This window comes from Cucurbita maxima, unplaced genomic scaffold (assembly GCF_002738345.1).
Source record: "Cucurbita maxima cultivar Rimu unplaced genomic scaffold, Cmax_1.0 Cma_Scf00015, whole genome shotgun sequence".
In the NCBI taxonomy this organism is placed as follows: Eukaryota; Viridiplantae; Streptophyta; class Magnoliopsida; order Cucurbitales; family Cucurbitaceae; genus Cucurbita; species Cucurbita maxima.
Genome location: NW_019272031.1, coordinates 2141595 through 2166620, shown reverse-complemented (window position 1 = coordinate 2166620; position 25026 = coordinate 2141595). Strand labels below are relative to the sequence as shown.

The 25026-nt window shown below is 35.7% G+C and overlaps 2 protein-coding genes across 2 annotated transcripts; one reads left to right on the top strand and one right to left on the bottom strand.

The window, feature by feature from the left end:
* Nucleotides 1-6156: 6156 nt before the first annotated feature.
* LOC111490451 lies at nt 6157-7613 on the bottom strand. Its single transcript, XM_023139081.1, has one exon. The coding sequence runs from the start codon at nt 7401-7403 to the stop codon at nt 6456-6458; it is 948 nt and encodes a 315-aa protein (XP_022994849.1). The 5' UTR covers nt 7404-7613; the 3' UTR covers nt 6157-6455.
* Nucleotides 7614-9631: 2018 nt separating this feature from the next.
* LOC111490364 (DNA damage-binding protein 1) lies at nt 9632-24122 on the top strand. The gene is made up of 19 exons (XM_023138952.1): nt 9632-9857; nt 10518-10566; nt 11009-11068; nt 11161-11252; nt 12181-12232; nt 12403-12465; nt 12632-12681; nt 14903-14978; nt 15399-15608; nt 15712-15818; nt 15924-16032; nt 16374-16574; nt 16647-16862; nt 19459-19569; nt 20556-20831; nt 21300-21580; nt 22377-22728; nt 22822-23106; nt 23275-24122. Exons 1-19 carry the CDS (start codon nt 9754-9756, stop codon nt 23854-23856), a joined length of 3276 nt encoding a protein of 1091 aa, XP_022994720.1. The 5' UTR covers nt 9632-9753; the 3' UTR covers nt 23857-24122.
* The last annotated feature ends 904 nt before the right edge of the window (nt 24123-25026 follow it).

Genomic DNA, 25026 nt, shown 5'->3' with positions numbered 1-25026 from the left:
CACGAGGCGGTGGCCAGTAAGGACGCTGGGCCCCAAAGGGGATGGATTTGGTGGCGGTCTCACATCGATTGGAGAAAGGAACGAGTGTCAGCGAAGACGCTGAGCCTCGAAAGAGGGTAGATTGTGATGTCCCACATTGGTTGGGGAGAACAAAACACCCTTATAACATTCTATAAGGGTGTGGAAATCTTTCCAAGACAATATCTGCTAGCTGATGACAATATCACGTGGATTTGGTTCTTTACGTGGGCAAATTTTATATATAATTTTATAAATATAATATAATTATGATAATTTATTAATAAAACAATAAAACAGAATTTTATAACGTGCACAAAATAATTATTATAATAGAATAAAAAATAATTAATTGATTATAATAGCTACACTAAAGTTTGAACCCAAGCACAAAGAGTTCTAATAAAAACAATTCATCCTCTTACTCAACAAAACTATAACACTCTTTCGTAGTAATCACTCGTATGCATCAAAGTGTTATTTGACTCATTAGTCTTCCCTTCCATGGCATTATTTGTACTATTCGACAGTGTCACAAGATTTTGCGACCATTCATCTACCTCTCGTTTTCAATGTTTCTGTGTTTTGTGTTTTGGTGGGCATAACAAGGAAGTTGGACTTAGTGAGAGGGTGACGGGCGTGTCCTTGGGAGAGGTTGCTCGAGAATTTCAGTGAGTCATCAGAATTCTCTGGGTTGCTAGCGACTAGTATATATATATATATATATATACACATAGATCTAGTTGATGGAAGAAAGTGAGAAAGTTGAAATTAAGGTTGAGTTAAGTATTTAAAATTTTCCAACAGGGTCCAAAGTGAATATTGATTTCAATGAAGTGGCTTAACCACAAATCTACTAGATGAATTTTGTTGCTCGAGAAATTTTAGGAGAAGGCTCAATATGACATGATAAGGTTATGTGTGAAATTTGGTGACAATTCGGTTATGATAATAGGATTAACCAATGGTAGATGTAAAATGACTAAAATGCCCATATAATTATGAACGGCTGGCTTATGACTAAAATAACCTCTAAATAACATGAAATTTGATGGAGAGTCTTATGTCATGGTCTAAATGGATTATAAAAAGTTACAAGGTCATTGGAATATGGTGGGGTTTAAACCAAGATTTGGAGTGATAAATGACTAAAATACCCTTATGAGAATTGTAAGAGGTTTTCAAGACCTTAGAAGACACAAAATGCTAAATAAATTTATATAAGACTCATTCATGATATTAAGGGTAAGAATGCAAGATTTTAAGGGGATCACGACAACTTTGGAATGTGAAACAAGAGGAAAAGTATGAAGCTACCCCTCAAGGCACTTCGTAAGAAATCAAGGTTTTTATGAATACCAAGAGACAAGATACTTATGAAAGATTTATGCCGGTGAAGAAGACTCATATGGATTAGGGCGTACTTGTTAATAATTTTTCCTTAGTTCTGCTTCAAGAATAAAAAAGAACTCTTAGAACTAAAACCTGAGATATTCTAAAAACCTCACGGTGAGCGGTGCAACATGGTCCTATGACACAAACTATGTTGCAGGGAATACATGAAGCCCTAGGCGTAGGTACTCAGGTAATGTTGCAAGGAACGCATGAAGCTTTGGATGCAAGTATTAGACTATGTCGTGGGGAACACATGAAGCCTCGAGCATAGGTCAAGATTTAGTTGTTCACTGAGCATAAGACTCCACAAGTCTCTTAGGAGGAGTGTCTAAGGGATAAGAACTCAGAACTTCGGACCAAGATCTTCGCTACAAAACTAGGTACCAAAAGGGTTAACCGTATAAAAAAAATGTTAAAAGAAGAAAGCAAGTTACCCCGAGGGAAGTGGGAAAGTTGAGAATTAAGGTTCAATTGAGTATTCGAGATTTTCTAGCATTAGCATTGACACCTTGGTGTTTTCAATTGAGTGCATTGGCTTAGATAAGAAGATACGATCCGACCATGCGACTATGTAACGACCCAAAATTTTCTACTTAATTTAAGGTAGCTACCGTATACATATCCTAAACATTGAATGCGGAAGACTTCACTTAAATTCCATAAAACATAACATTTAACTTAAAACACAGTCATGGACTTACGTGTTTCGAAAATATCTTTAAAACGACACAACAAAAGACTAAATAAAATAAATAAGCGTTTAAGTTAAAAACATCATATTCTAGCCTAAGTCTAAGAAAATAAATACCACTATCCTATGCATGTGTCATGGTCTCAAGTTGCGATGTCGTCGTCAGTCGTACAAGAATGTCTTGCCTTAACCTGAAAAATGTTGGTCTCGAGTTGCAATGTCGTCGTCAGTTGTACAGGAATGTCTGGCCTTAACCTCAAAAATGTAGTACCACATGGCTTGAGTATTTAAAGAAATACTCAATAAGTGACCCCACTATTGGGGTTAAATGCAAGAACATGCAAATGCAATGACTCGACCTATCCTTTCAATCTATTTGTCTACGGTACTTTCCTAACGGGTAATTTGGACGTGTACCATATACTCTACACACAACCCATACATGCGAGTATGGGCTCACCAATCAGTTCGCAAACCGCTGGACCACTTTTCTTGTCGGGCGAGCATACTCTGGGAGCTCCTTAAGCCGGACACCCGTTAGAACTAGTAATCGTCACGGCAGCGCTATACAAAACATAACGATCGTTGTCCTGCCATTGGATGTATGCGTCTGAACCCTCGTGATGGAATAGGGGTATCCCCTAAATGCATGAGGTCCCAAACATTTCTACTTTTATCATTAATGAATATAACCCCGCTATCATCTTTCATGCTTAACATGTCATTTCTCATTTTTCAGTCTACGTATTATACATAATCCTAACGGGGCTACATTTCATTTCATTTATCGTGATATCATATCAGTCATAACATGCTGTATACATACAATTAAAAAAACATAACATAACGCTCCATGCTTTTAACATGTTGTTTCATAATGTGCAATTCATACAACAATTACCTCAATGAGCACACAAAACAATCTAAAAATAACATATCACATCACAATATATCGTATCATAAACATGTCATATCGTAAACACTTCGTGGTCATATCGTTCCCTAACTTATCATAGCCTTAACGTTCTTATACCTATCACAGTCATATCGTTACGTGAATGTATCTTAGTCATATCATCACACGAACGTATCCTAACACTATCATTCTATCAATCTATCACAAACCTATCTCTTTCTACCCATATCCTAACCATATTCTTTCATCAATCTCCCATATCCATAGCACTCCGGTATATAACCTAACATTAACGCTTCATGAACGTATCTTACTCCTATCGTTACATTTCGTTTTGTGCATCCTTCTCGTATTCTATCTCAAACATATTCTTGAACACATCGTACCATAATTATTATCATACAATCCACATATAATAACATAACATAAACATAATACAAGCATACCGATTCACAGAAAATTCACACATATTAGTATATATGACACGTGCAGAACCACAGACACGTGTCAACATCAAATATAACCATGCGATAATAAGACCACTTACCTGGCTAGCTTAAGTCGTTGTCACGAATATATCTTTAATGAAAGTTTGATTCCGTCCTTTGAATTCCGAGTCAACCTATGTGAGCCCATGACATTAGTTTCAAGTCTTGAAATGTTATATATATATATATATATAATATGTTATTTTTACTAAATATCTTATTTTCTATTATTACTGTGGTAGGGAATATGGAGTTTGTTGTCCTTCTATAATTCGGATTTTATTTTTAAATTCTTTCCTCAAATCTTTCCTCAATCTTCCGGGCTCAAGTATAAATAGATTTTTATTCTCTAAACAAACATTCCTCTCTATTTATTTTCTAAACATATATTATTAGCCAATTTTAATAGATTATTGGTCTAATCTTACAGATTTATAGAATTGATAAAGGAAAGAAGATTTGATCCTAAATTAATTTCTCATAACTTTTACTATAAATTAAAAGAAAATCTAAAATAGAATTTTACTGTAATAACATACCAAAATCTAATGTTGGTTGAAAGTCATTTTACTTTTTTTCCAAACATCTTTCTATTTATTATATATATATATATATTTATTGGGTTATTGAATATAAGGAAGTGATTGATGTATGCTTGAAGGTGGCCTCAATGAACGACGTACTAAAGTTTGGATGAAACTACAACTATTTCGGTTTCATCGGACCTTTCACTATTCTACATTGGATTAGACCAATGTCACGTATCCATGCTTTATAAATACTAGACTGACTTGATGTACGTTCTAAGCTATGAACCTCTCTAGATAGACAAGGACCCGAATTACTCTAAGATTAAAATACGAGGTCGAAAGCTTGTTTTTAGAGGTATAAGATATAATAGTCCAAGCAAAGCAATAAATAAATAAATAAAAATAATAAAAAGATTTACTTTTTTAAAAAACAACCCTTCCCCAACTTCCTTGGCCTAACCTCGGGTCCTTCCTCCAAATATCCCTCTTCAACAATTCCTCTCAAAATGCATCACTAAATCGTGAGAGAGAGAAAAAAAAACAAAAATTACGAATGTATATGATGGTATATGATATTTTATGATGATGTTATATGATGATATGATGACGGCGATGATGATGATATAATGACAGGATGACATGACGATATAATGATATGATGACATGATGAAATGATGCATGGTAACATGATGATGTAAGATACATAATAACATGATGATGTAAGATGTATGATGATAATATGACTTAATATGATGATGTAAGATGTATGATGATAATATGACTTAATATGATGATATTTCATATTAAGATGATGTGCAGACACTAAATGTCATGATGCACTATGATGAAGAGTTTTCTAACACAACCCTAAATGTTGTTAATGATGATGAACATATGAAGGTTAATGCATGCATGTTACCTGGAGTAATATGTAAATGATGTATAGAGTTGTGTCATAAGAACGATTTAAGATGAAAACTATAGAGACCTCATGCATATTGTGTGTTCATATACATCAAGTTACTTCCCCATTTATGATGATTAGTATAGACGCGTACATTATGATGATGATCATCATCATGCCTTGAATGATATTCGAGGGTTTAGTGGCCTCCGAACTTCCCGCTACGAACAACTAGCCCGACTATGGTGGGCCCAAAGGGGTGCGAACTGCCTGGAGACTCACGCTCGCACATGTGGGTCGTGTGTAGAGAAGTAATACACATTCAAGTTTGTTTGAACCGGAGGGCACCTCTATGATGACTTTAACGATAGGTCCCTAATCATGAATTACATGTATATGCATTCCATGACCCCAATAGTGAGGTCAGATTATTTCTTAAAATACTCAAATCGTGTGCTACTTCTAATTTTTTCAGGTAAAGGCAAGACACATTCGTACGACTAACTACAATATTGCAAGTAAAGACCATAACACATGCATAAGACAGTGATATTTAAATTATTAGACTATAGGTGAGTACATGCATGCTCATTTTCAATTTACTTTGTTTTATTTAATATTTTGTTTGATATTTATTTGAAAACATGTAAGTCCATAACATTGTTCAATGAATATGTTTTTAAATGATTATTTCCGCATAGGAGAGCATATTACAATAATGGTAGCGATTTTAAATGAGCAAAAATCAAGACTATTACATAAACGGAACATTCTTTACAAGGGTGCGAAAATCTTTGAGTAATTTGATTTACCACAAATAAATGAACAAAAGAACGTGCCATTATCAGATTTTTAAACATAAAAAGAAGATATCAATGAACTTCTATGAAATGGTTTCACGGGATTTAGCCAATTGTCTTGATCGTGGGATATCATTGAGAAATAGGAATCCGTGTTATCAAAGGATTTCCTGCGATTATTTCTCGTATGGAATGAGTCAATCATCCACTTTGGTATCTTATTGAACAAAAATGATTTTTGGGAAGTATCATGATCATCCAATAAGAAGGGTTTCAATTTTTTCAAATGAACGATTTGAAGAGATTAAAATATATTTTTTTAAAATTAATTTGTGTTATTCTCGTGATTTAAACCCTATATTTTTTTATTACGAATAAATTTTAGACGTGTAGGTTACATCAATATATATTAAAAATTTATTGAAATAAATCTATACATTTGATATAAACTCGATTACACGTAATTCACAATGGTCGAGAGGTCCTTTTTTCTAAGACTTTTTTGTTCGAGAAAAGTATGGTCAACATGTCAATATATACATACATACGTACATATATACGAAGAAGTCACGTGACATGAACAATACTTTAATTAATCAATCAATCAATTAATTAATTAATTAATTAATTAGTATGTGCAATATCTAGTTTCGGAATTTTGAATTTCTTTTCTTTTCTTTTCTTTTTTGTTTAATTATTATTTTTTAAATTAATCATTCCAATTTCCAGGCGTAAAGAAAAAGGCAGAAATCTGCCAGGTGAGACGAGTTCATGCTCCGAGTCGAGTAATAAACACTGCCGTCCTCGCTCCCCTCCGGACCACCGCCGACGCCGACGCCGCGGCCGCTGCCTTCCTTATCGCTCTCACACTCGGGCGGGCCGGGTTTGAAAATGAACAACCCGTGACCCGTACCCGGAGTACTAAACAGCCAATCGTGAACGTCCCACAGGACTTGAACCGACTGCTTGTTAACCACAACCGTCTGATTGCCCCGGAATTTCCACTGCAAATTCTTGACCTGAACCATCACAACCCCATCGATACTGATCCACATCTCGGGATCTTTCGCACCGGAAGCGGAAATCTCCACCACAATGTCGCATTCCTTCCGGCGTTCGTCAAATCTCGCTCTCGTAGCGAAGCATTTCTTCGCGAAAACGTTCTCCTTCTTGTAAATCAAAAGTGCTTCCACAAGCGCAGGTCTCGATTTAGTCCGTTTGTAAGCCTTTTTCTTGTAATCGCCTAGGAGCAAGACGACCTCCTCATCAGCAACCAAGGCGACGTAGAAATCAGAGCAAGGCTCAGGACCGGTGGAGAATTTGGCGGAACGAACATCCCAATAGATATCGATTTGATTTCCATCTAATTCTAGGGATTTGAAACCTTTTTTGCTCCAAAATTGCCAAGGCTTGATGTCGATCTTGTAATTACAATGGAAATCGCCTTCGAGAGTTGAGATTGTGATGGTTAGAGTATGATTCATCAAATTCTTGCACCAGAGGACGGTGACGTTGCGCCAGAATCCGGAGATGTTGGCCTGGTAGAAGCAGGTGACGGTGCTCTGAGCGGTTTTGTTGGTGATTGGCTCTTCGGTGATTCTCTCGGCTAATGGAGGCGGATTGGTGAGGGAATGGGAGCGCATTGAGCGGCTAAAAGGCATGGTTGGGAGAGGGAAAAGCTTGCATGGAGGAGGAGGCGGCGGCGGAGAAGATTCATTCAACCGGGATTGTGGCTGGATTTTGGGGGAATGTGAGAAAGGGAAGGTTAGGGTTTTTTGTGGAGAGAAATTCTGAGGGTTAAAGGAGGAGAAGAAGGAGGTTAGCGAGAGGACGGGGAGGGAGGGGGAACGAAGATTGACAGCTGTTTTTTTTACATTTTTTATTCTTTTTTTATCCATTCCCATCCTTTAAAAAAATAAAAAATAATAAAAAATAAATTCTATTTTCCCACCTTTTACCTACCTTTTTCACCCTCTTTTGTTTTTCCCCTTCCCACCCCCAATTTAAAATAAAAATTAAAAGTTGGAACAGGGGTGTACACGGGCTGGATTGGACAGAATTTTTAGACCGACTAAAATAATTCGAGTGAGTTGGTTTCTACCACCCGAAAGAATTGCGTGTCCGTTCTTGATTCAGTTCAATTTGGTCGTTTCGTTGTTAATTATATATTTTTTTCTTAATTATTTAAAATATTTTTTTTAGTTAAATTCTCGTATTCATCCCTAAGAATCTATTTCATGCCTATTTTAAATATATATGCGAAAAATTCATAATAAACCCTTTAAAATGAAGTCTTCGACTTACCCATTTAATTAAAAAATAAATATAAAGAAACCGCCCTTTTAACTACTAAATGTAAAACAATGCATTTTAGTGCCCCATCTTGACTTCTATGACCTTTCTAGTATTCATCTTTATCCGTGCATGAGAGTTTTACTTTTATATGAAAAATAGAAGAGTAGCACATGACTTAAGTATTTTAAGATATATTTAGTAAGTCACCCCACTGGTGGGTGAGTAATGTAATCTCACATATAGGGTCAGTAATGCAATTACACACATAACGTGATTAAGATCTATCTTTTAAAATAGTAACATGACCTTAGACTTTTCCTAGTTCTGGGTAATGTTAGATGTACAGTACTTCTCCATATGGCTCACGTACGCGCATATGGACTCATTAGGCAAGCTCGTATGTGTACCCCTTGGGTTTGACTTGGTCGAACACGTTACACGTCGTTGGACACCACAGAAAAGGAAATTTCTGCATCATATCATGACGAACATAAATATCAAAGGTAGTCATCCATATTAACATAACATAACGTAACGAAAAAGTATCTCGGTACACATGATGTACGTACATGCATGAGGTCCCCATGGTTTACATTCATAACATAGCATGAGAATCATTCCCTTTCTCATTTCATCCATGGCGTATTACATATATGCATTATGTATACATGGTAATCATCACATAATCCATCATATAACTTTACATGGCAAAACATAACATGGCATACATAGCATTTCATTTCATTCATAACATGGTGTAATGAATATCACAGGCATATATAGCATAACATCAGATGTCAATACATAGAGCACATAAGCATGGACCACAAGGCATGCAACATCATACATCATTCAATTATCTAACTCAAGGTCACTTACTTGGTTGTCCTTAGCCGAAATTCCTAATTACTTTGTAACTATTTCAAGACTATACTTCAGTGTTTAATTTCACCTATGTTAATCCATATCACATTCTTAGGACATATCCGCATCTTAATCTAGCAAAACATGATGATTATATCCAATATAAGTTTTGAGTAAACGGGAGTCTTACTGACCTCGATTGCCTAGGTAAAAAATGGCTTCAGGAGGGTTGGAAACTAAAAAAACTGTATAGTTTAAATTTGAACTAACCTAAATAATTTTAATATGCGAATTTGAAAATTCAAACCTTGAAAAGAACAATCCAATCTCTGAATTTGGATCGGAGTTATTCGAGTTATTTGAACAAAAGTAGGTTATACTGATCAATAGTTTTAGACAGCTGAAATTTGAGTTAAGAGATCTTCATTTTCGAGAACTTCAGAACGAGTCTGCTTCTCTTTTCAAGATGGAATTACGTAACATAACTTCATATATTTTATAAAATTTTATTCCATTCGGGTCAACTCGAGGTTTTGTCAAATGAACTAATAATCTATTCTGGTTCAGAAAAATTAACCCAACCCAACTCCTGTAATTCAGGTGTGGTCCATTCAAATTGTCGGGTTAAATGTACACCTAATTTATACCAAATAATTTTTTTTTTTGGTTTGATTGTGACACGTGGCAAATACTTATGGAGATGAAGTGATTCCTTGCCCGGACTATTGAACCACGGGCATCAGCGCTGCTATTGCCCAATAAACCTCGAAAAACCGACGTCAAGCGCAAGCGGCAAGGGTTAGGGTAGGCTTTTGCAGACGGAACAATCTCCGAGGCCATTAGAGGTCGAAGATGAGCGTCTGGAACTATGTCGTCACCGCTCACAAGCCCACCAACGTCACTCATTCCTGCGTCGGCAACTTCACCGGTCCACAGGAGCTCAACCTCATTATAGCGTATGCCCCCCCCTTTTCCTCCGTCTCCGTGATCGAACTTTTCTCGGTCTCTAATCCATACATTTGCGTGCTCTTGAAATCTTTGTTTTTGGATTGCGTGTTGTTCGTGAATGTTCCTTCCTTAATCTGTTGCTTTTTTCTCCACTAAGTTCGATTTCGTTTTTCCGGTTAGTTGTTACTTTGATTTTTAGGAGTTCTCTTGTGCTGATACTCGAACGAGGAGCTAGGGTTTTCTTTCAGTCTTTAGGATTGTATGGAAATTGGTAATTATCCAAGCTACTCCGAGTTATGTTCTTTTTTACCCTTGGAACATCAAATTGGGCAGGATAAGTTTAGAAGTTTAGGTTCTTAATCTCTTGGCTCGTTGATTTTCGCTAATGCACCTTTGTTCATCATTTTTACAATGAATTCCTTCTCCATCTGGTCCGGTCTATTTTGTCGTCGTACATTTACAGTATGTACACGATAAGCCGTTTATGTTTTATGGTTTAGTGATTATATGTTGAGAATGGAACGACCACTACAGATGCTTCAGGTTATGGTTGCGGGGTTAATCCTACTTCATTTTATTGTTGTATAAGTTTTTTTTTATTGTTGTTGCAATTTACTTTATGCTATGCCATGCTGATGAATTTATTCACACCTAAATCTGGGTCTCAGGAAATGTACCCGCATTGAAATTCATTTGCTCACTGCTCAAGGCTTACAGGTATAACCTTTCTTTCTCTTGCTTTTGATTCATTTTTTATGATTTTAATTATGGGGAACTGAAGATGTTTCAGTTTTAGGGGTTTTAGATTTTCTTTTTCTTCTTTTTGGCTTTGCAATTTTATTTTAAATCTATTTTTAGATATTCTCATTTATCTTACTTTGAAGTTGAACAATCTGTGAAATTTTCTTTTTCTTCTTTTTGGCTTTGAAATTTTATCGTTATACATCTGTTTTCAGATATGCTCCATTATCTTAATTTGAAGTTGAATAGGTTATGTAAATAGCATTCTAGTCGATGTAAGTAAGTTTATATCTTTGTCTAGTGATCAATAATTGACCGCAATGCAAGAATTGAAAACTCTGAATGGTTATTATTTTGAAGTTATATTCCTTGGTTTGGTCGCATGGCCCATGCCTCACTAGCAACATCTGCCTTGCAGCCTATGTTGGATGTTCCGATATATGGGAGGATTGCAACATTGGAGCTTTTTCGCCCTCATGTGAGCTATATCTTTTCCAAGCCCCAATAACCAAACTTCAATGTATTTTTTTTCCCTTCTTTTCGTGATTTTATTTCCCATGTATTAAATAGGGTGAAGCACAAGATTTTCTATTCATAGCAACTGAGCGGTACAAGTTCTGTGTTCTTCAATGGGATACTGAGAGTTCTGAGCTTATTACAAGGTTCAAGTAATTCAACAGTTGTTTTTTTGCAACCCCCCACTTTATTCTTTCTTTCCCATGACTGAACTTATTTTAGTTTCTGTGAATTAGTTTTGACGTGAGTCTATTTGTTTGACCTTAATTTTATTAGTTCATTAATGAGACTTTGAAGAGTTCTTACTACTTTGACCTATTTGATAATAAGATGCTTGTTATTGGTGAGCACATAACGAGTCTGGTGGGTATCTTTGAGATCTAAGAAATAGTTCCTTCATCATGGGAACTTGTTAGATGCCTCTTTTTCAGTGGTACATAGATTCGGATTGTTTTACAGTTTCTTTTATGATTGTCAAAAACTTTGTATGATATGTGTGTTTCTTTGGTCTGTATGCTGTATTACTTTTGTGTTTATTTTAGTAATCTTGAAGAAGTTCTTAGCGATCATGATGATTTGGTAGGTTTGAAAGATACGATTACCACTTATCATCTGCAAACTGCCATCTAGTGGTCATGTTTTATTGTGAAAATAAAACTAAAAAGAAAACCTATGGAACATTTTGCTTTCCTATTGACATTTCATTAATTTTTGTGAAGTGGGCTGAAGAAGTTCCACAACTTCTGGCCGCATATGATAACTTATATAGATTCTCGTATCTCTGTTTATTCAATTTCTTTCGTTTTTTTGGTTTTTGCTTTTGCTTTTGTTTTTCGGTACAATAGACAAGAAATTTGCATCCTGCCAAAACAATTTTATTTTCTTCATAATTGATCAGAAAATAGTCAACGTAATGCATCCCTATAGAAAATAGAATGCAAGTATTAAGACTGAAATAACTATTCTTATTTTTAATTTTTTAATTGCACAATAAAATCTATCAAGCTTGGATTGTCTTATATGCATTATATCTCTAAGTGTTCTGCCATCACAATTTTCTGGCATGTCTGGCAGGGCAATGGGGGATGTCTCAGATCGCATTGGTCGTCCTACTGATAGTGGTCAGGTACCACTTGTTTAGGATTCAGTTCAAACTGTTGCATGTTTTGTTGTCAAGTTTTATGGGGTTCTAAGTTACTAATTTTTTTCTTGACAAGTTTTTAGTATTTCAACATAGTTGAGAACATGTTAAAGAGTTCCTTTCATGGTTTTATATGGTTTTTCTTTTATCTGCAGATTGGTATTATAGATCCAGACTGTAGATTGATTGGACTTCACTTATATGATGGTCTGTTCAAGGTGTGTATTTTAATAGATGTCAATGAGATATGCTATTGGATCTCTTTAATTTGTGGTTGACCTTTCATATAAATTCTTACCATAGCTTTCAAATATCTGCATCTTTTTGACATTTCTGACCACTTCGGATTATGAGCAAAGTCGTTTGTTGTTTGTTTTTCGTCAGGTTATTCCTTTTGACAATAAAGGACAGCTCAAAGAGGCATTTAACATCAGGTACTCAATTTAAATTAGTGGCCTTATGTTAATCGTGAAATTCACTTTAGATGACATTTAGGAACTTCTAGGGGGTTGTCTGTTCTTATGATATTCTTTTATCAGCATCTCATATATTTTTTATCTGCATAATTTCATCGATGATTGAAATTTACAAAAGGGATGTAATATCCCTGATGTTTACAAAAGGCCTTCCGAATTTACAATAAGGGAGGTATAACTATAGGAAGTATAAATATTAGACTATTTACACCAAGATATAGCTTGATAAACCAAGATTATTCTGTTGGGGAGCCAAGTCAGTGAGTCTGCTTCATTTGACAATACCATTGGGGCAAGGTCAAGGCTTAATTCGGCCCATTCCGTTGCTTCGTTATCCTTTAAATTCCTACCTAACTTTAGGTCCCAGAATTTGTTGACAACATTCCACATTCCTTTAATCGTGGTTTTTTCGCTATGAGAGAGCTTGTACAAAAGTGGATACTGCAGAGCTAGCGTGCTGTTTTCAATCTATGGGTCTATGTTGTGCTTCCTCCATCACCCACCCTATATCGAATTCGGTTGGTGATGAGGTTTTGACATTTCTATATGTACTTTAATTGATGGTGTTAATATAACACATGCGGAAGCAATTTGGATCTTAGGCACTTTTAGAACATCAATTATAGTAAATAACTAGCATGTTCACAAGTATTAAAGCTTAATGAGTTTGAATACTAACCTTTTGTAGTTCAAATTCCTTTTTCCTCACGAACCGATTTCGAACCACCAGGTGATGAGGTTTTGACATTTCTATATGTACTTCCAAGGCCCATTTGTAGAAGATGAAGGGGGTTGATTTTTATTTGATGTAGGAGTATATTTAGCATTTACAAGATTTTTCTACAATGCATTTTCTTCATAATGATATCTCCATATCCATTTTGCGAGGAGAGCTTTGTTCTTCTTGTCGAGAAAAGTCCGAGGTCTCCCTTTTTTGTTGGGAGGTTTATAATATTCCATTGAACAAGGTGTGTGCCATCTTTCCACAAATCTTTCCACGAACTGTGTATAAAAAACTAAAAAGAATTTAACCGAAGTTGTTAAACTAACCTACTACATTAACCAGTCACATTTTTCCTTTTTAACACTTAACTGGACTGTGATATTTTCATTTAATTATCAAACATAAAAAAACATTTGTTTTTAGAGTGATCCAATAGATTTTTATAAAATTATTTTAATTATTTTTTTATACACCTGAGCTTTCATTTAGCATAAAAGAAAGAATACAAATGGCAACGAAAACAACACCCAACAAAAAGAAGCCTGCCACAACTATAGACCTCATTATGGGAAAGACCTCCAATCTAAAATATTAAGAATGAAGGATAGTCTTTTTTAGATATGAAACAAAACCATGGAAAAAAGGACATACAAAACACAGAGACGAGATATCCTCAACTTGCCAAGGTGATTAAAAAAAGGATTCCCAGTTGGCAACAATTTGCAAAAGATTATCTACAAAAATCACTGTACGGAGTGCACCAAGTAGAAGAGAAAAGCCTGATTTGGTCCCAAATAGTCTCAAAATTAGAATCCCTTCCCTGGTCAATTCTCAAATTTCTTTATTGCCAACGCTTCCACAAGAGTGCTATCATGGCACAGAACTAAATGATCCTCACTTCCTTCTTGAAAGATATCCCAGAGATGTTTGATAGAAGGCTTCTGCACAATAGAACCTTTAGAGGTGTTGAGAGGGATTCTTATGCTGTTTAGTCCCGTACCAAGTTCCATGTTTCTGTTTGGGTGTTAGTGGAAAAGTTGTTTTGTAATTACTAGTTAGGTCTAATTTTACTTGTTTGAAGTCCTTTCCTTTAATGGGACTACCTTTTTGGGTACCTTTTCTTGAATGCCCTTGTATTCTTTTATTGCTCCTCAGTGCTGCTAAGATCGTACTTAGTGAAACCTCTCTCAGCCCATTAGCCACAACCTTCATGTTGATCTTATAAAGGCATAAAGTCTCATGACTAGACTGATCGGCCTAGTGAAATCTTGTGAAATTTAATTAAAGAAGGAACATTTTAATTTGCATATGTGATCTGAAATTGAAATATCTTGTTAGAATCTTTTTAAAGTATGTTAAATCTGCTCTTGAAGGAAAATGCTTAAACTAAAAGATAAGATTTTGTTGTCTTGATCATCTGGCCGCTGCTTATTCTTTTGTGGATATTTATTTCAGGCTCGAGGAACTTCAAGTTTTGGATATCAAGTTTCTTTATGGTTGCTCAAGACCTACAATTGTAGTTCTTTATCAGGTATCTATTTTACCTTTCACATCTCCCTTATAACAGAAGTTGCGGTTTTTTGTACTGTGTACTTGAAGAATGTTGATTATAGACAATAAAAAGAGAGCCAGAAATATTCTGTATCCACTTATGTTTGTTTGTTTATGTGTGTTATGGTTATTATGATGTATACATTTATTTTACATAGAATATGGGCAGATGAAATGGAGCTTCAGGGAAATTTTGCCAATGTACACTGTTCTTTCCGGTAGTTGGTAGTGCAATTCTATGTGACTGATCGGACCTTGTGGAGTAATTATTTAATCTGGTTCTTGATTTAATTGTTTTCTTTTCCTTCTGAATGATGCATGTATTACATATTTTATTCACATGTTCTTTATATACCTTGGCAAGATTATGATATGCTTACAGTTCATTTTATGATTTCAGGATAATAAAGATGCTAGGCATGTCAAAACCTATGAGGTTGTTCTAAAGGACAAAGATTTTGTTGAAGGCCCGTGGTCTCAGAACAATCTTGACAATGGGGCTGCTGTCCTAATCCCTGTGCCCCCACCACTGTGTGGCGTCATCATTATTGGAGAAGAGACTATTGTTTACTGCAGTGCCACAGCATTTAAAGCAATACCTATTAGACCTGTATGTTATTGCTAAAAAATAGTAGCGTTCTAATCTATGACTTCTGATAACTTATTTTTCTTGACCTTTTTTTTTTTTTTTTTTAAAATTTTTTCATATTTAGTCCATCACCAGAGCATATGGAAGGGTTGATGCTGATGGTTCAAGGTACTTGCTTGGTGATCATGCTGGTCTACTTCACCTACTTGTCATAACCCATGAAAAAGAAAGGTAACTAATCCTCGTTCATAGTTTCATGGCATTTTTTTACAACCTTAATTGGATTGGTCTGTTTCGATGAATCTTCTTGACGTTTCAATTTGTATGTATTTGTAGGGTCACTGGACTTAAGATTGAGCTGTTGGGGGAAACATCTATTGCTTCTACAATATCTTATCTTGACAACGCATTTGTATATATTGGGTCAAGCTATGGGGATTCACAGGTATAGTAAATATGAATGTCATCTATCAACTTCTTTAATGTTAATTTTGGTTAAATTATTTTGATAGATTTGCTCTGGAGTCTTTTCTCATCATCACTTTTAAGGAAAAAAATATTTTCATGTTGTGGGATGTTGCACAGCATATGGCGGTTGTACCTCTCATTTTGATAGGAATCTATACAACTGATTGCCTGAGCATGCATGTAGGGATTGATTTGAAGTATCTTTTTCACTTGTAAAAAGTTTCATAAGTTTTTTTGCAGTGCGCACAAGGAAATGGGTAATTCATGTGGGTAGTTGGATTGTTGATAATATATTTTGGTTTGATGGTGCAAATGCAGCTTGTTAAGCTAAATGTACAACCCGACCCAAAAGGATCCTATGTAGAAGTCTTGGAGAGGTATGTCAACTTGGGACCTATTGTTGATTTTTGTGTGGTAGACCTTGAGAGGCAAGGTCAAGGCCAGGTTGTAACATGCTCTGGAGCTTATAAGGATGGTTCTCTTCGTGTAGTTCGCAATGGAATTGGAATTAACGAACAGGTTTGTGTGTTTTTATCAGTCATGTAATAAGTTCATGAAAAATTTTCATTCAATTCACACTATTTTCTGTAGGCATCTGTGGAACTTCAAGGAATAAAAGGAATGTGGTCACTGAGATCTTCTACTGATGATCCATTCGATACATTTCTCGTTGTAAGCTTTATTAGTGAGACTAGAATTTTGGCAATGAATCTGGAGGATGAATTGGAGGAAACAGAGATAGAAGGTTTCAACTCTCAAGTGCAGACATTGTTTTGCCATGATGCACTATATAATCAACTTGTTCAGGTAGATATCTCTTGTCTGACTAACTAAAGAATCGTCTAAATTTGCAGTTCTTCATCTAAAGGCACTAGGTTGGGAGTTAGACATGGATGTCTGTAGTCATTGTCTCTGATAGGTGCCGGTTAAAGTCCCTGTCTCTGCCCTGACCTTCAAGTCATTTCCACATCTTAAAAAATTAAGTGGGGACAGGGTCTGGAATATTGCGGGAATGCAAATTTTCCCATTATAAATTTTTTAATTAAGATTTTAAACATGTTCAAAAAGATTTTGTTAGATTATAATTCATAATCATGTGATATTTTTGATAGAATTTTTTTTTATTTTTTTTATTTATGTATGAAATACATACATATAAAAGTAAGTCCTACAAGAGATAGTTACAAGGAAGACCTCCATTGGGACAAGTGGGTCGATAAGTCATAATTACGAAATGAAATCTCGTCGATAAGTCATAATTACAAAATGAAATCTCCTTTAACATAAAACAAGATAAGAAGTAGACTGAATGAAGGAGTCTATATTTGTTGCTTATCTGTAAAGACCCGATTATTCCTTTCAAGCTATAGATTTTAGAGAAAAGCATAGAGGAAATTGTGTCAAAGAATATCCTTATCCTTCTTAAACGGATGCCCATGAAGGGACAAGTTGAGATGGGAAAATATGTTACCATGCTGAATGATGTACCAACCAAATACTTGCTGTAGGAACGACCAAAAAGCTGAGGCAAAGGCACCATTGTTGGATAAGTGAGTTGTCGACTCATTACTCATGTAGCAAAGGATGCAACAGTTTGGAGAGGTATGCATCCATGGGGGTTTTTGTTGTAAATTGTCAAAGGTATTGATGCACGCATGACTTCAGCTCCAAAGCAAAGAATTTTAACTTTTTCAGGATGCCCCTTCCATAACTGTTGATAAAAAGCAAAATACTCAAATTGCTCAAATTACCAGTGGATACAAGCTTTCGGGTTAATGAACTTGTAGACAAAAAATCCCGTCTCTAAAGCCCATGCCCATCGATCCTCTTGATATTTGAATATGAAAATTGATAAAATATGAGAGAAAAGCCCATTCTTCAATTTCAACTTCGTTTAGATTTCTTCTCAAGGAAAGGTTCCAATAACATCCCTTCGATTCCAAATATCAGCAATGGAGGCCTCTTTCCTGAGAGATAAATGTTTTGCAGTTGGGCTTGCGTGGTTTCTTGCTGGTTGTCATGGAAATGTTCACATTAAATGATGGCTGCAGACGAGAGCTTAAGGGTAGAAAACTGTGAGTGGGATCTTTGGCAGACTCATTATATGGGGCCTAATTGGTGATGACGTTGGGCTATTTTAAGTCTCTTCTTTAATGCATCCTTGTTAGTGGAAACTCCATTAATGGCGTCTGACCTGCGATGAAACTGCGACAACCTTTTCTGTTCTCTAGGAAGGATAAGCTTATTTAAGTCCCCAGCAAAAGAGCAGTACCAAGCTTTGCAATTTCAACACATTGGCCTTTTTGTTGAATATTTTTTCAACCGAAATAAAAGTCTCCCCAACTCTCGTCCATTGAAGAACCTTTGGGTCAATGGGAGCTAGCAAAATCTGGTGAAACACTTGCGGAGCCATGTCAGTGTTTCTGTAGCAAAGGTGAGGGAAAAGCTCCATTCGTTAGTTAGCTTTAATTAGACTAAAGTGGTTCAGTTTTCTGCGGTCACTTGTAATGGAGAAGGTATTTCCTTCAATCTTGAAGGAAAGGAGTTATTCCATGGTGGAGAAATCTGTCACTTCGAGGGAGAAACGTGGCTGATGATGTGGCGAAGGAGAGGACAGCGCGGGCAGGAGCAGAGAGTAATGAGAGATATTCTATTCTTGAAATCAATCGCTATTTTCTTATAATTATACCATTAGAACTGATAATATTATATAATATTGGGCTTGAAGATGGGTGGGGCAGGAGATCGTCAATGTCTGCAAAATCAAAATGAGGAAACAAATTCCTTGTCTTTGCCCCATCAGCATTTGCAACAGGGATTCTTGATTAGTGATTTTGTGATATTTGTACTATTATATGTTGCAATACTTTCATGGCAGTAAATATACCCCAATTTTTGTTAGGAATCTGGTATAGTTGCACTAACCTCAGACATTGTGGGGCTTGAAAACTTTCCTAATCAGCACCATTCTCTCGATGGTTTTTCCTTCACCTAAACGTGTTAGCATAACTGTTAATTTAAGAGCCAAGCTCCCCCAACTAACAGGCAGCCAAACTTCCCCATCCGTCAGGTTTTTGTTTACGCAACTATACCACCCTAGAAGTATACCAACTTTCCTCTTAACTCTTAGCTCATCTAGCGTGTATAATCATAATTGGAGGCTGTTTATATCCGTCACTTTATTTATATCTTTACCTAGATATATATCTCATGGTTGGTCATTCTTCTTCTCCGTTCTAATGGTGTATGAAATGATGAATCCAGCTGATGGTCAAAATTGGTCCTTTCCTGTGTATCTTCTAAGTTTTATCATCTTGTTGTCTTAGATGTTGGATTTTTTTTTTTCTCATCACTGAAAGTTGAACTTGAGATACCTGCTAATTAAAATAAAATGCTATGTCAGATTACGTCAAGCTCTGTAAGATTAGTTAGTTCCACCACTAGAGAACTTCGCAATGAATGGAGTGCACCTTCAAACTACTCTATCAATGTTGCCACTGCTAATGCCTCCCAGGTTTGCTCATTTTATTTTTATTTTTATTTAATTAGTTCTCTTTATGTTTGAATGAATTTTAGTGGAAAACTAAGTGTTGCTCAAAGCAAATTGTCTTTTCCACTTTATGCCTCAACTTCTGAGTTAGTGAAGGAAAATGTCACTATTACATAATGAAAACTCAGAAACTTCTGTGGAGGACGTGAATTATGAATTTGTTTTGTTTCCTGCATTTTTTTTTTTTTTTTGTTTGTTTGTTCTATTTATTTATTTATTTTTAATTAGAGACAATTTTATTGATGATTGAAATTTACAAAATGGATGTCTTATCTATGATGTTTACAAAATACCTTCCCAATTTACAATGAGTGAGGTATAACTATAGGAAGTAAAAATATTAGACACTTTACCCCAAGATATAGCTTGGTAAACAACATTGTCAAAAAATTTTGTACAAGTCTGTGTCTTTTCTGCGGATATTCTTTGATTTCTTTTTTCCCACATATTTCAAAAAAAAGCCATGAAGAAGTTTTTCCATAATAGGGCTTTAGAATTCTTGAAAGGGTGTTACGTTAAGTCCATGTCTTTAAAGGGTGTTCTATAAATTTTGCATTCTTGAAAGGGTGTTCTACAAAATTTTTCACTAACACTCACTTTTTGCTTCCCTAAAAACTTCTTCCATGCCACAAGAAATTTTGCTGGACACTCATATATTAGTTTGAGTCTTATTATCTTTTTTCAGATCTCCATCGTAAATGAGTTACCCATGGAAATTGTGAAACATAGAGATTTTCTGATATGAAGTGATTGGTCTCTTCTTTTGAATGATATTTTCATGGATACAATGGATGGATAATGATTGATGAGCTAGGATGAATTTCCATCTCTGAGAACTGCACACATCTATCTCATAGTTGTTTCTACCTCTTAATATTGTGTTTTTTAATATTAAGTTTTGTAATTTAACGAAAAGACGATTAATCATTTCTTGTTCTCTTAAATGCCAGGTTTTATTGGCAACTGGCGGTGGTGTTTTAGTGCATTTAGAGATTTGCGATGGATTATTGGTCGAAAAGAAACATATACAGTTAGAGCATGAGATTTCATGCCTCGACATGAACCCGATTGGTGACAACCCTAATTCTAGTCAGCTCGCCGCAGTTGGAATGTGGACTGACATAAGTGTCAGAATATTTTCACTACCTGACCTGAATCTCCTCACAAAGGAACATTTGGGAGGAGAGATAATACCTCGTTCAGTTCTTCTTTGCACTTTTGAAGGGGTATTTGTGCTTACTCTTCCCCTGCTTCTACCATTGTTTGTTTAGGTCAAATCTGGATCTGAAATGTGAATAGTTTTATGGATGAGCTATCATGTAATGTGTTGGTTGTGGATGGAGGAAGATACATGCTCATGATGTGATGTGTTCTTGAACTTGTTAAGGAATTTCTTATTTTAAAAACTAAGGCTTGTTATTGAAGGCATCTATACGTGGCCTACTCTTTGGCCAGATGGAATTGTATTTATTTAGATTTTATTCCTTGTTAATTTAACTTTATTTTGTATTATTGAGTCGTGCCTATGCTAACCAAAAAATTAAAAAAATCCATGGTATCGAATAATTGGCTGACTTTCATGACCTTACTTGAACCGGATCTATTGAATGTTCAGTCTCCTTGAGTTCCTAAGAAATAACTTGCGAACTTGTTTACTTCCTGGTTCTGAAGTTTTTGTGACATTATCTTTTCAGATATCTTACTTGCTGTGCGCCCTTGGAGATGGTCATCTGTTGAACTTTATAATAAACACAAATTCAAATTCTTGTGAGCTAATGGACAGGAAAAAGGTTTCTCTTGGAACCCAGCCTATAACACTCCGTACATTTTCTTCAAAGAATGCTACTCATGTATTTGCGGCATCAGATAGACCTACAGTCATTTACAGCAGTAACAAGAAACTACTTTACAGTAATGTTAATCTGAAGGAAGTTAGCCATATGTGTCCTTTCAATTCTGCTGCTTTTCCAGACAGGTACTTCTTGTTTGTGTTCTTAGCTGGAGATATTCAGTTACTGTTTTAGGGCTCTTAAGTACGGGAGTCTCTCTATCTCTGAACTCTCTCTTTTTTAATTTTATAATTTTTTACGCAATTTAGTTTGAAAGTAAAACGATGGGTAGGAAATAAGTTAGGTATGTAGTTATTTAAAGTTACCATACTAACAAAAATAACTATATGTTAGTTCTATACAATATATTAAATTTTCTTTCTTTTCTTTTCTTCTTCTTCTATGAGAAACTGAGCTTTTATAGAGAAAGGTGAAAGAACATATAAGGGTGTATGAAAAACAAACTCACAAAAAGGAATTCCAAAAACTAACTAAGAAACAGTCTCCCATCCAAAACACAGGAAAAAATGTGTACATACAAGCCTGTCAAAGGAATTTTTCTGTACAATACTACTACTGTGTGTGTGTGTGTGTGTATGGAAGTATTGGTGAACTAACAGAGAACCTGAAATCCAAGTAAGTTTATTTTAGAATCATGTTGGTAGACCATGGAAGTGTGCCAATTGAGATGATGCAGTTCTTCATATGGTCGATATGTTGAGAAATGATTAGTATTCTCGAAACAATTGACATTTAAATGATAATTTGGAAGTTGATGAGGAGTCATCATATCGAAAACGATTTCCACGGGGATGTGTCCTTTACTTTTCACGCCTTTTTTCTCTTTTGTTTACTTTCATGTGGTCTTGCTTTTCTCAATTTATATTTAGGATTTTTGGTTAATGTCTTTTTGTCCCAATTATTCTTTGTTTTGATTGTTAGCCTTGCAATAGCAAAAGAAGGAGAACTTACAATTGGCACTATTGATAATATTCAAAAGCTTCATATCCGCTCTATCCCGCTTGGGGAGCATGCACGTCGTATCTGCCATCAGGAGCAGTCCAGAACATTTGCCATTTGTAGTTTGAGATATAACCAATCAGGCACGGAAGACACTGAAATGCATTTTATTCGCTTATTAGATGATCAAACCTTTGAGTCCATCTCAACCTATGCTCTTGACACTTACGAATACGGGTGTTCAATTCTTAGCTGCTCTTTCTCAGACGATAGTAATGTATATTACTGTGTTGGAACTGCATATGTTATGCCGGAAGAAAACGAACCAACCAAGGTATTAGCACAAACTGCATATTTTTGAACCTGAGAGTAGGACCTTGAGGCTTGCAATTCATTCTAATCTCTTGATATCTGTTCTGATCTCCAGGGCCGGATATTGGTTTTTGTTGTTGAGGAAGGTAAGCTGCAGCTTATTGCTGAAAAAGAAACCAAGGGATCTGTTTATTCCTTGAATGCCTTCAACGGAAAGCTGCTAGCTGCTATTAACCAGAAAATTCAATTATACAAGTGGACACTTCGGGACGATGGAACTCGTGAGTTACAATCTGAATGTGGGCACCATGGACATATACTTGCTCTCTATGTGCAAACCCGTGGAGATTTCATTGTTGTTGGTGATTTGATGAAGTCCATTTCTCTGTTAATCTACAAGGTTAGTCACTATCCCATAACTCATCTATTGCTCGTCTTCGAATTTAGCCTACTCACCCTGTAAAATGAAAAGAGAAGCATCAATTTGCATGCTTTATTTTTGGTCAAATTCCACCTGGCTCAAGATTCTATATTCTGAATACTGTGATTGTTGTTACTTTTGAACCAGCATGAGGAAGGTGCCATTGAGGAGAGAGCCCGTGACTACAACGCGAATTGGATGTCAGCAGTTGAAATTCTCGATGATGATATTTACCTCGGTGCTGAAAATTACTTCAACCTCTTCACTGTTCGAAAGAATAGTGAAGGAGCAACTGATGAGGAGCGCAGCCGCCTAGAGGTGGTTGGTGAATACCACCTTGGTGAATTTGTTAATCGGTTCCGACATGGTTCCCTTGTAATGCGATTACCAGATTCCGACGTGGGCCAGATTCCGACAGTCATTTTTGGCTCTGTCAATGGCGTAATTGGGGTCATTGCTTCACTTCCTCATGATCAATATGTGTTCTTGGAGAAGCTCCAATCCAACTTGAGGAAAGTGATAAAGGGTGTAGGAGGACTGAGCCATGAGCAGTGGAGGTCTTTCAACAACGAGAAAAGAACTGCAGAAGCAAAAAATTTCTTGGATGGAGATCTAATCGAGTCATTCCTCGACCTCAACCGCAGTAAAATGGAAGACATCTCTCTGGCGATGGGCGTTTCGGCCGAGGAGCTATGCAAGAGAGTAGAGGAATTGACAAGGTTACATTGATTTGCGTTAATTCAATTTTGTTTATTAATTTGTTTCTTCTCAGGAATTACGTTTCGACTCGGAATTACTGTTGGGTTACTCGTGTTTAGTTTAAGAATCCTAAAACTGATGTGTAATATATTTGGTCATCCTTGTTCATAGAGCCGTTCTGTCTACTTTGCCTCGTTGCAAAGCATGTGGTTCAAGATGTAGCTAATAGATTTTAATTTAAGAGACCATTGGGCCAATTTTATAATTTTCAGAATGGTCAAAACACATAGGAATTTGTCTCAGTTTATTTTGAATCTTCGGTGACAGCAGCTTTAGTTTAGTAGCTAATACGATTATTCAATGAATAGTTTGTTTAAATTAAGCCCCTCTTGGATCAGTAGAGACTATAGTCCCATTGTTCACAATGTCGAAATGCATCATGTAAGAGAAATACTCATTAATTTTCCAATTACATCAGGTAAGATCACTTAAAGCTCTCACAGACAAGATCCCATCACTCACTAAGGATTAAGATCGAGTCGCTATGATTCTTTTGTGAAATATTAATCTTTTCAATTAACTTAGGTAGAAAGAAAAATTAAATGTTTCATGGTCTAGTCTGGTACAAACTCCTATTTTTGTACAAACTCCTTGGATAGGATATCGTCACTCACACATGTCTCACATTAATGATTTGAATCAATTATTTGTAATAATTACAATGGGTTATATTAATAGTGTTGGATAAGACACTCAACCTTATCCATATACTATACACCGATTATTACTTGAACATGATCATCTTGCATGTCAGCCACATTACATTAATAACCTTATATTTTTCATGCAATACATAGTATTGAATGAGAAATTGATATATATGTTTATTTAATTCTTATCGATGCATTAAAATGGAGGATGAGATATTGTGAATTTTGTTCTTGGTGATTGATAATGTTATCTCGCGTTAAGCTTGCTTGAACGTATCTTGATGTTTTATGATTTTCATGTATTAGGTGATGGATAGGAAGATCTCCTTCATAACCATGTATGAATCTATAGAATATGTTTTTTTTATGTTTTAGGAGTTTGATAGGAATAGCTCTCTAGTAAAATAGGCATGAGAGAATCAAGCTAAGATTAAGACGCTAGAGCTAGAGTGGTTTACACGTTGACCTAGGTTAGACCATTTTCTTTAGA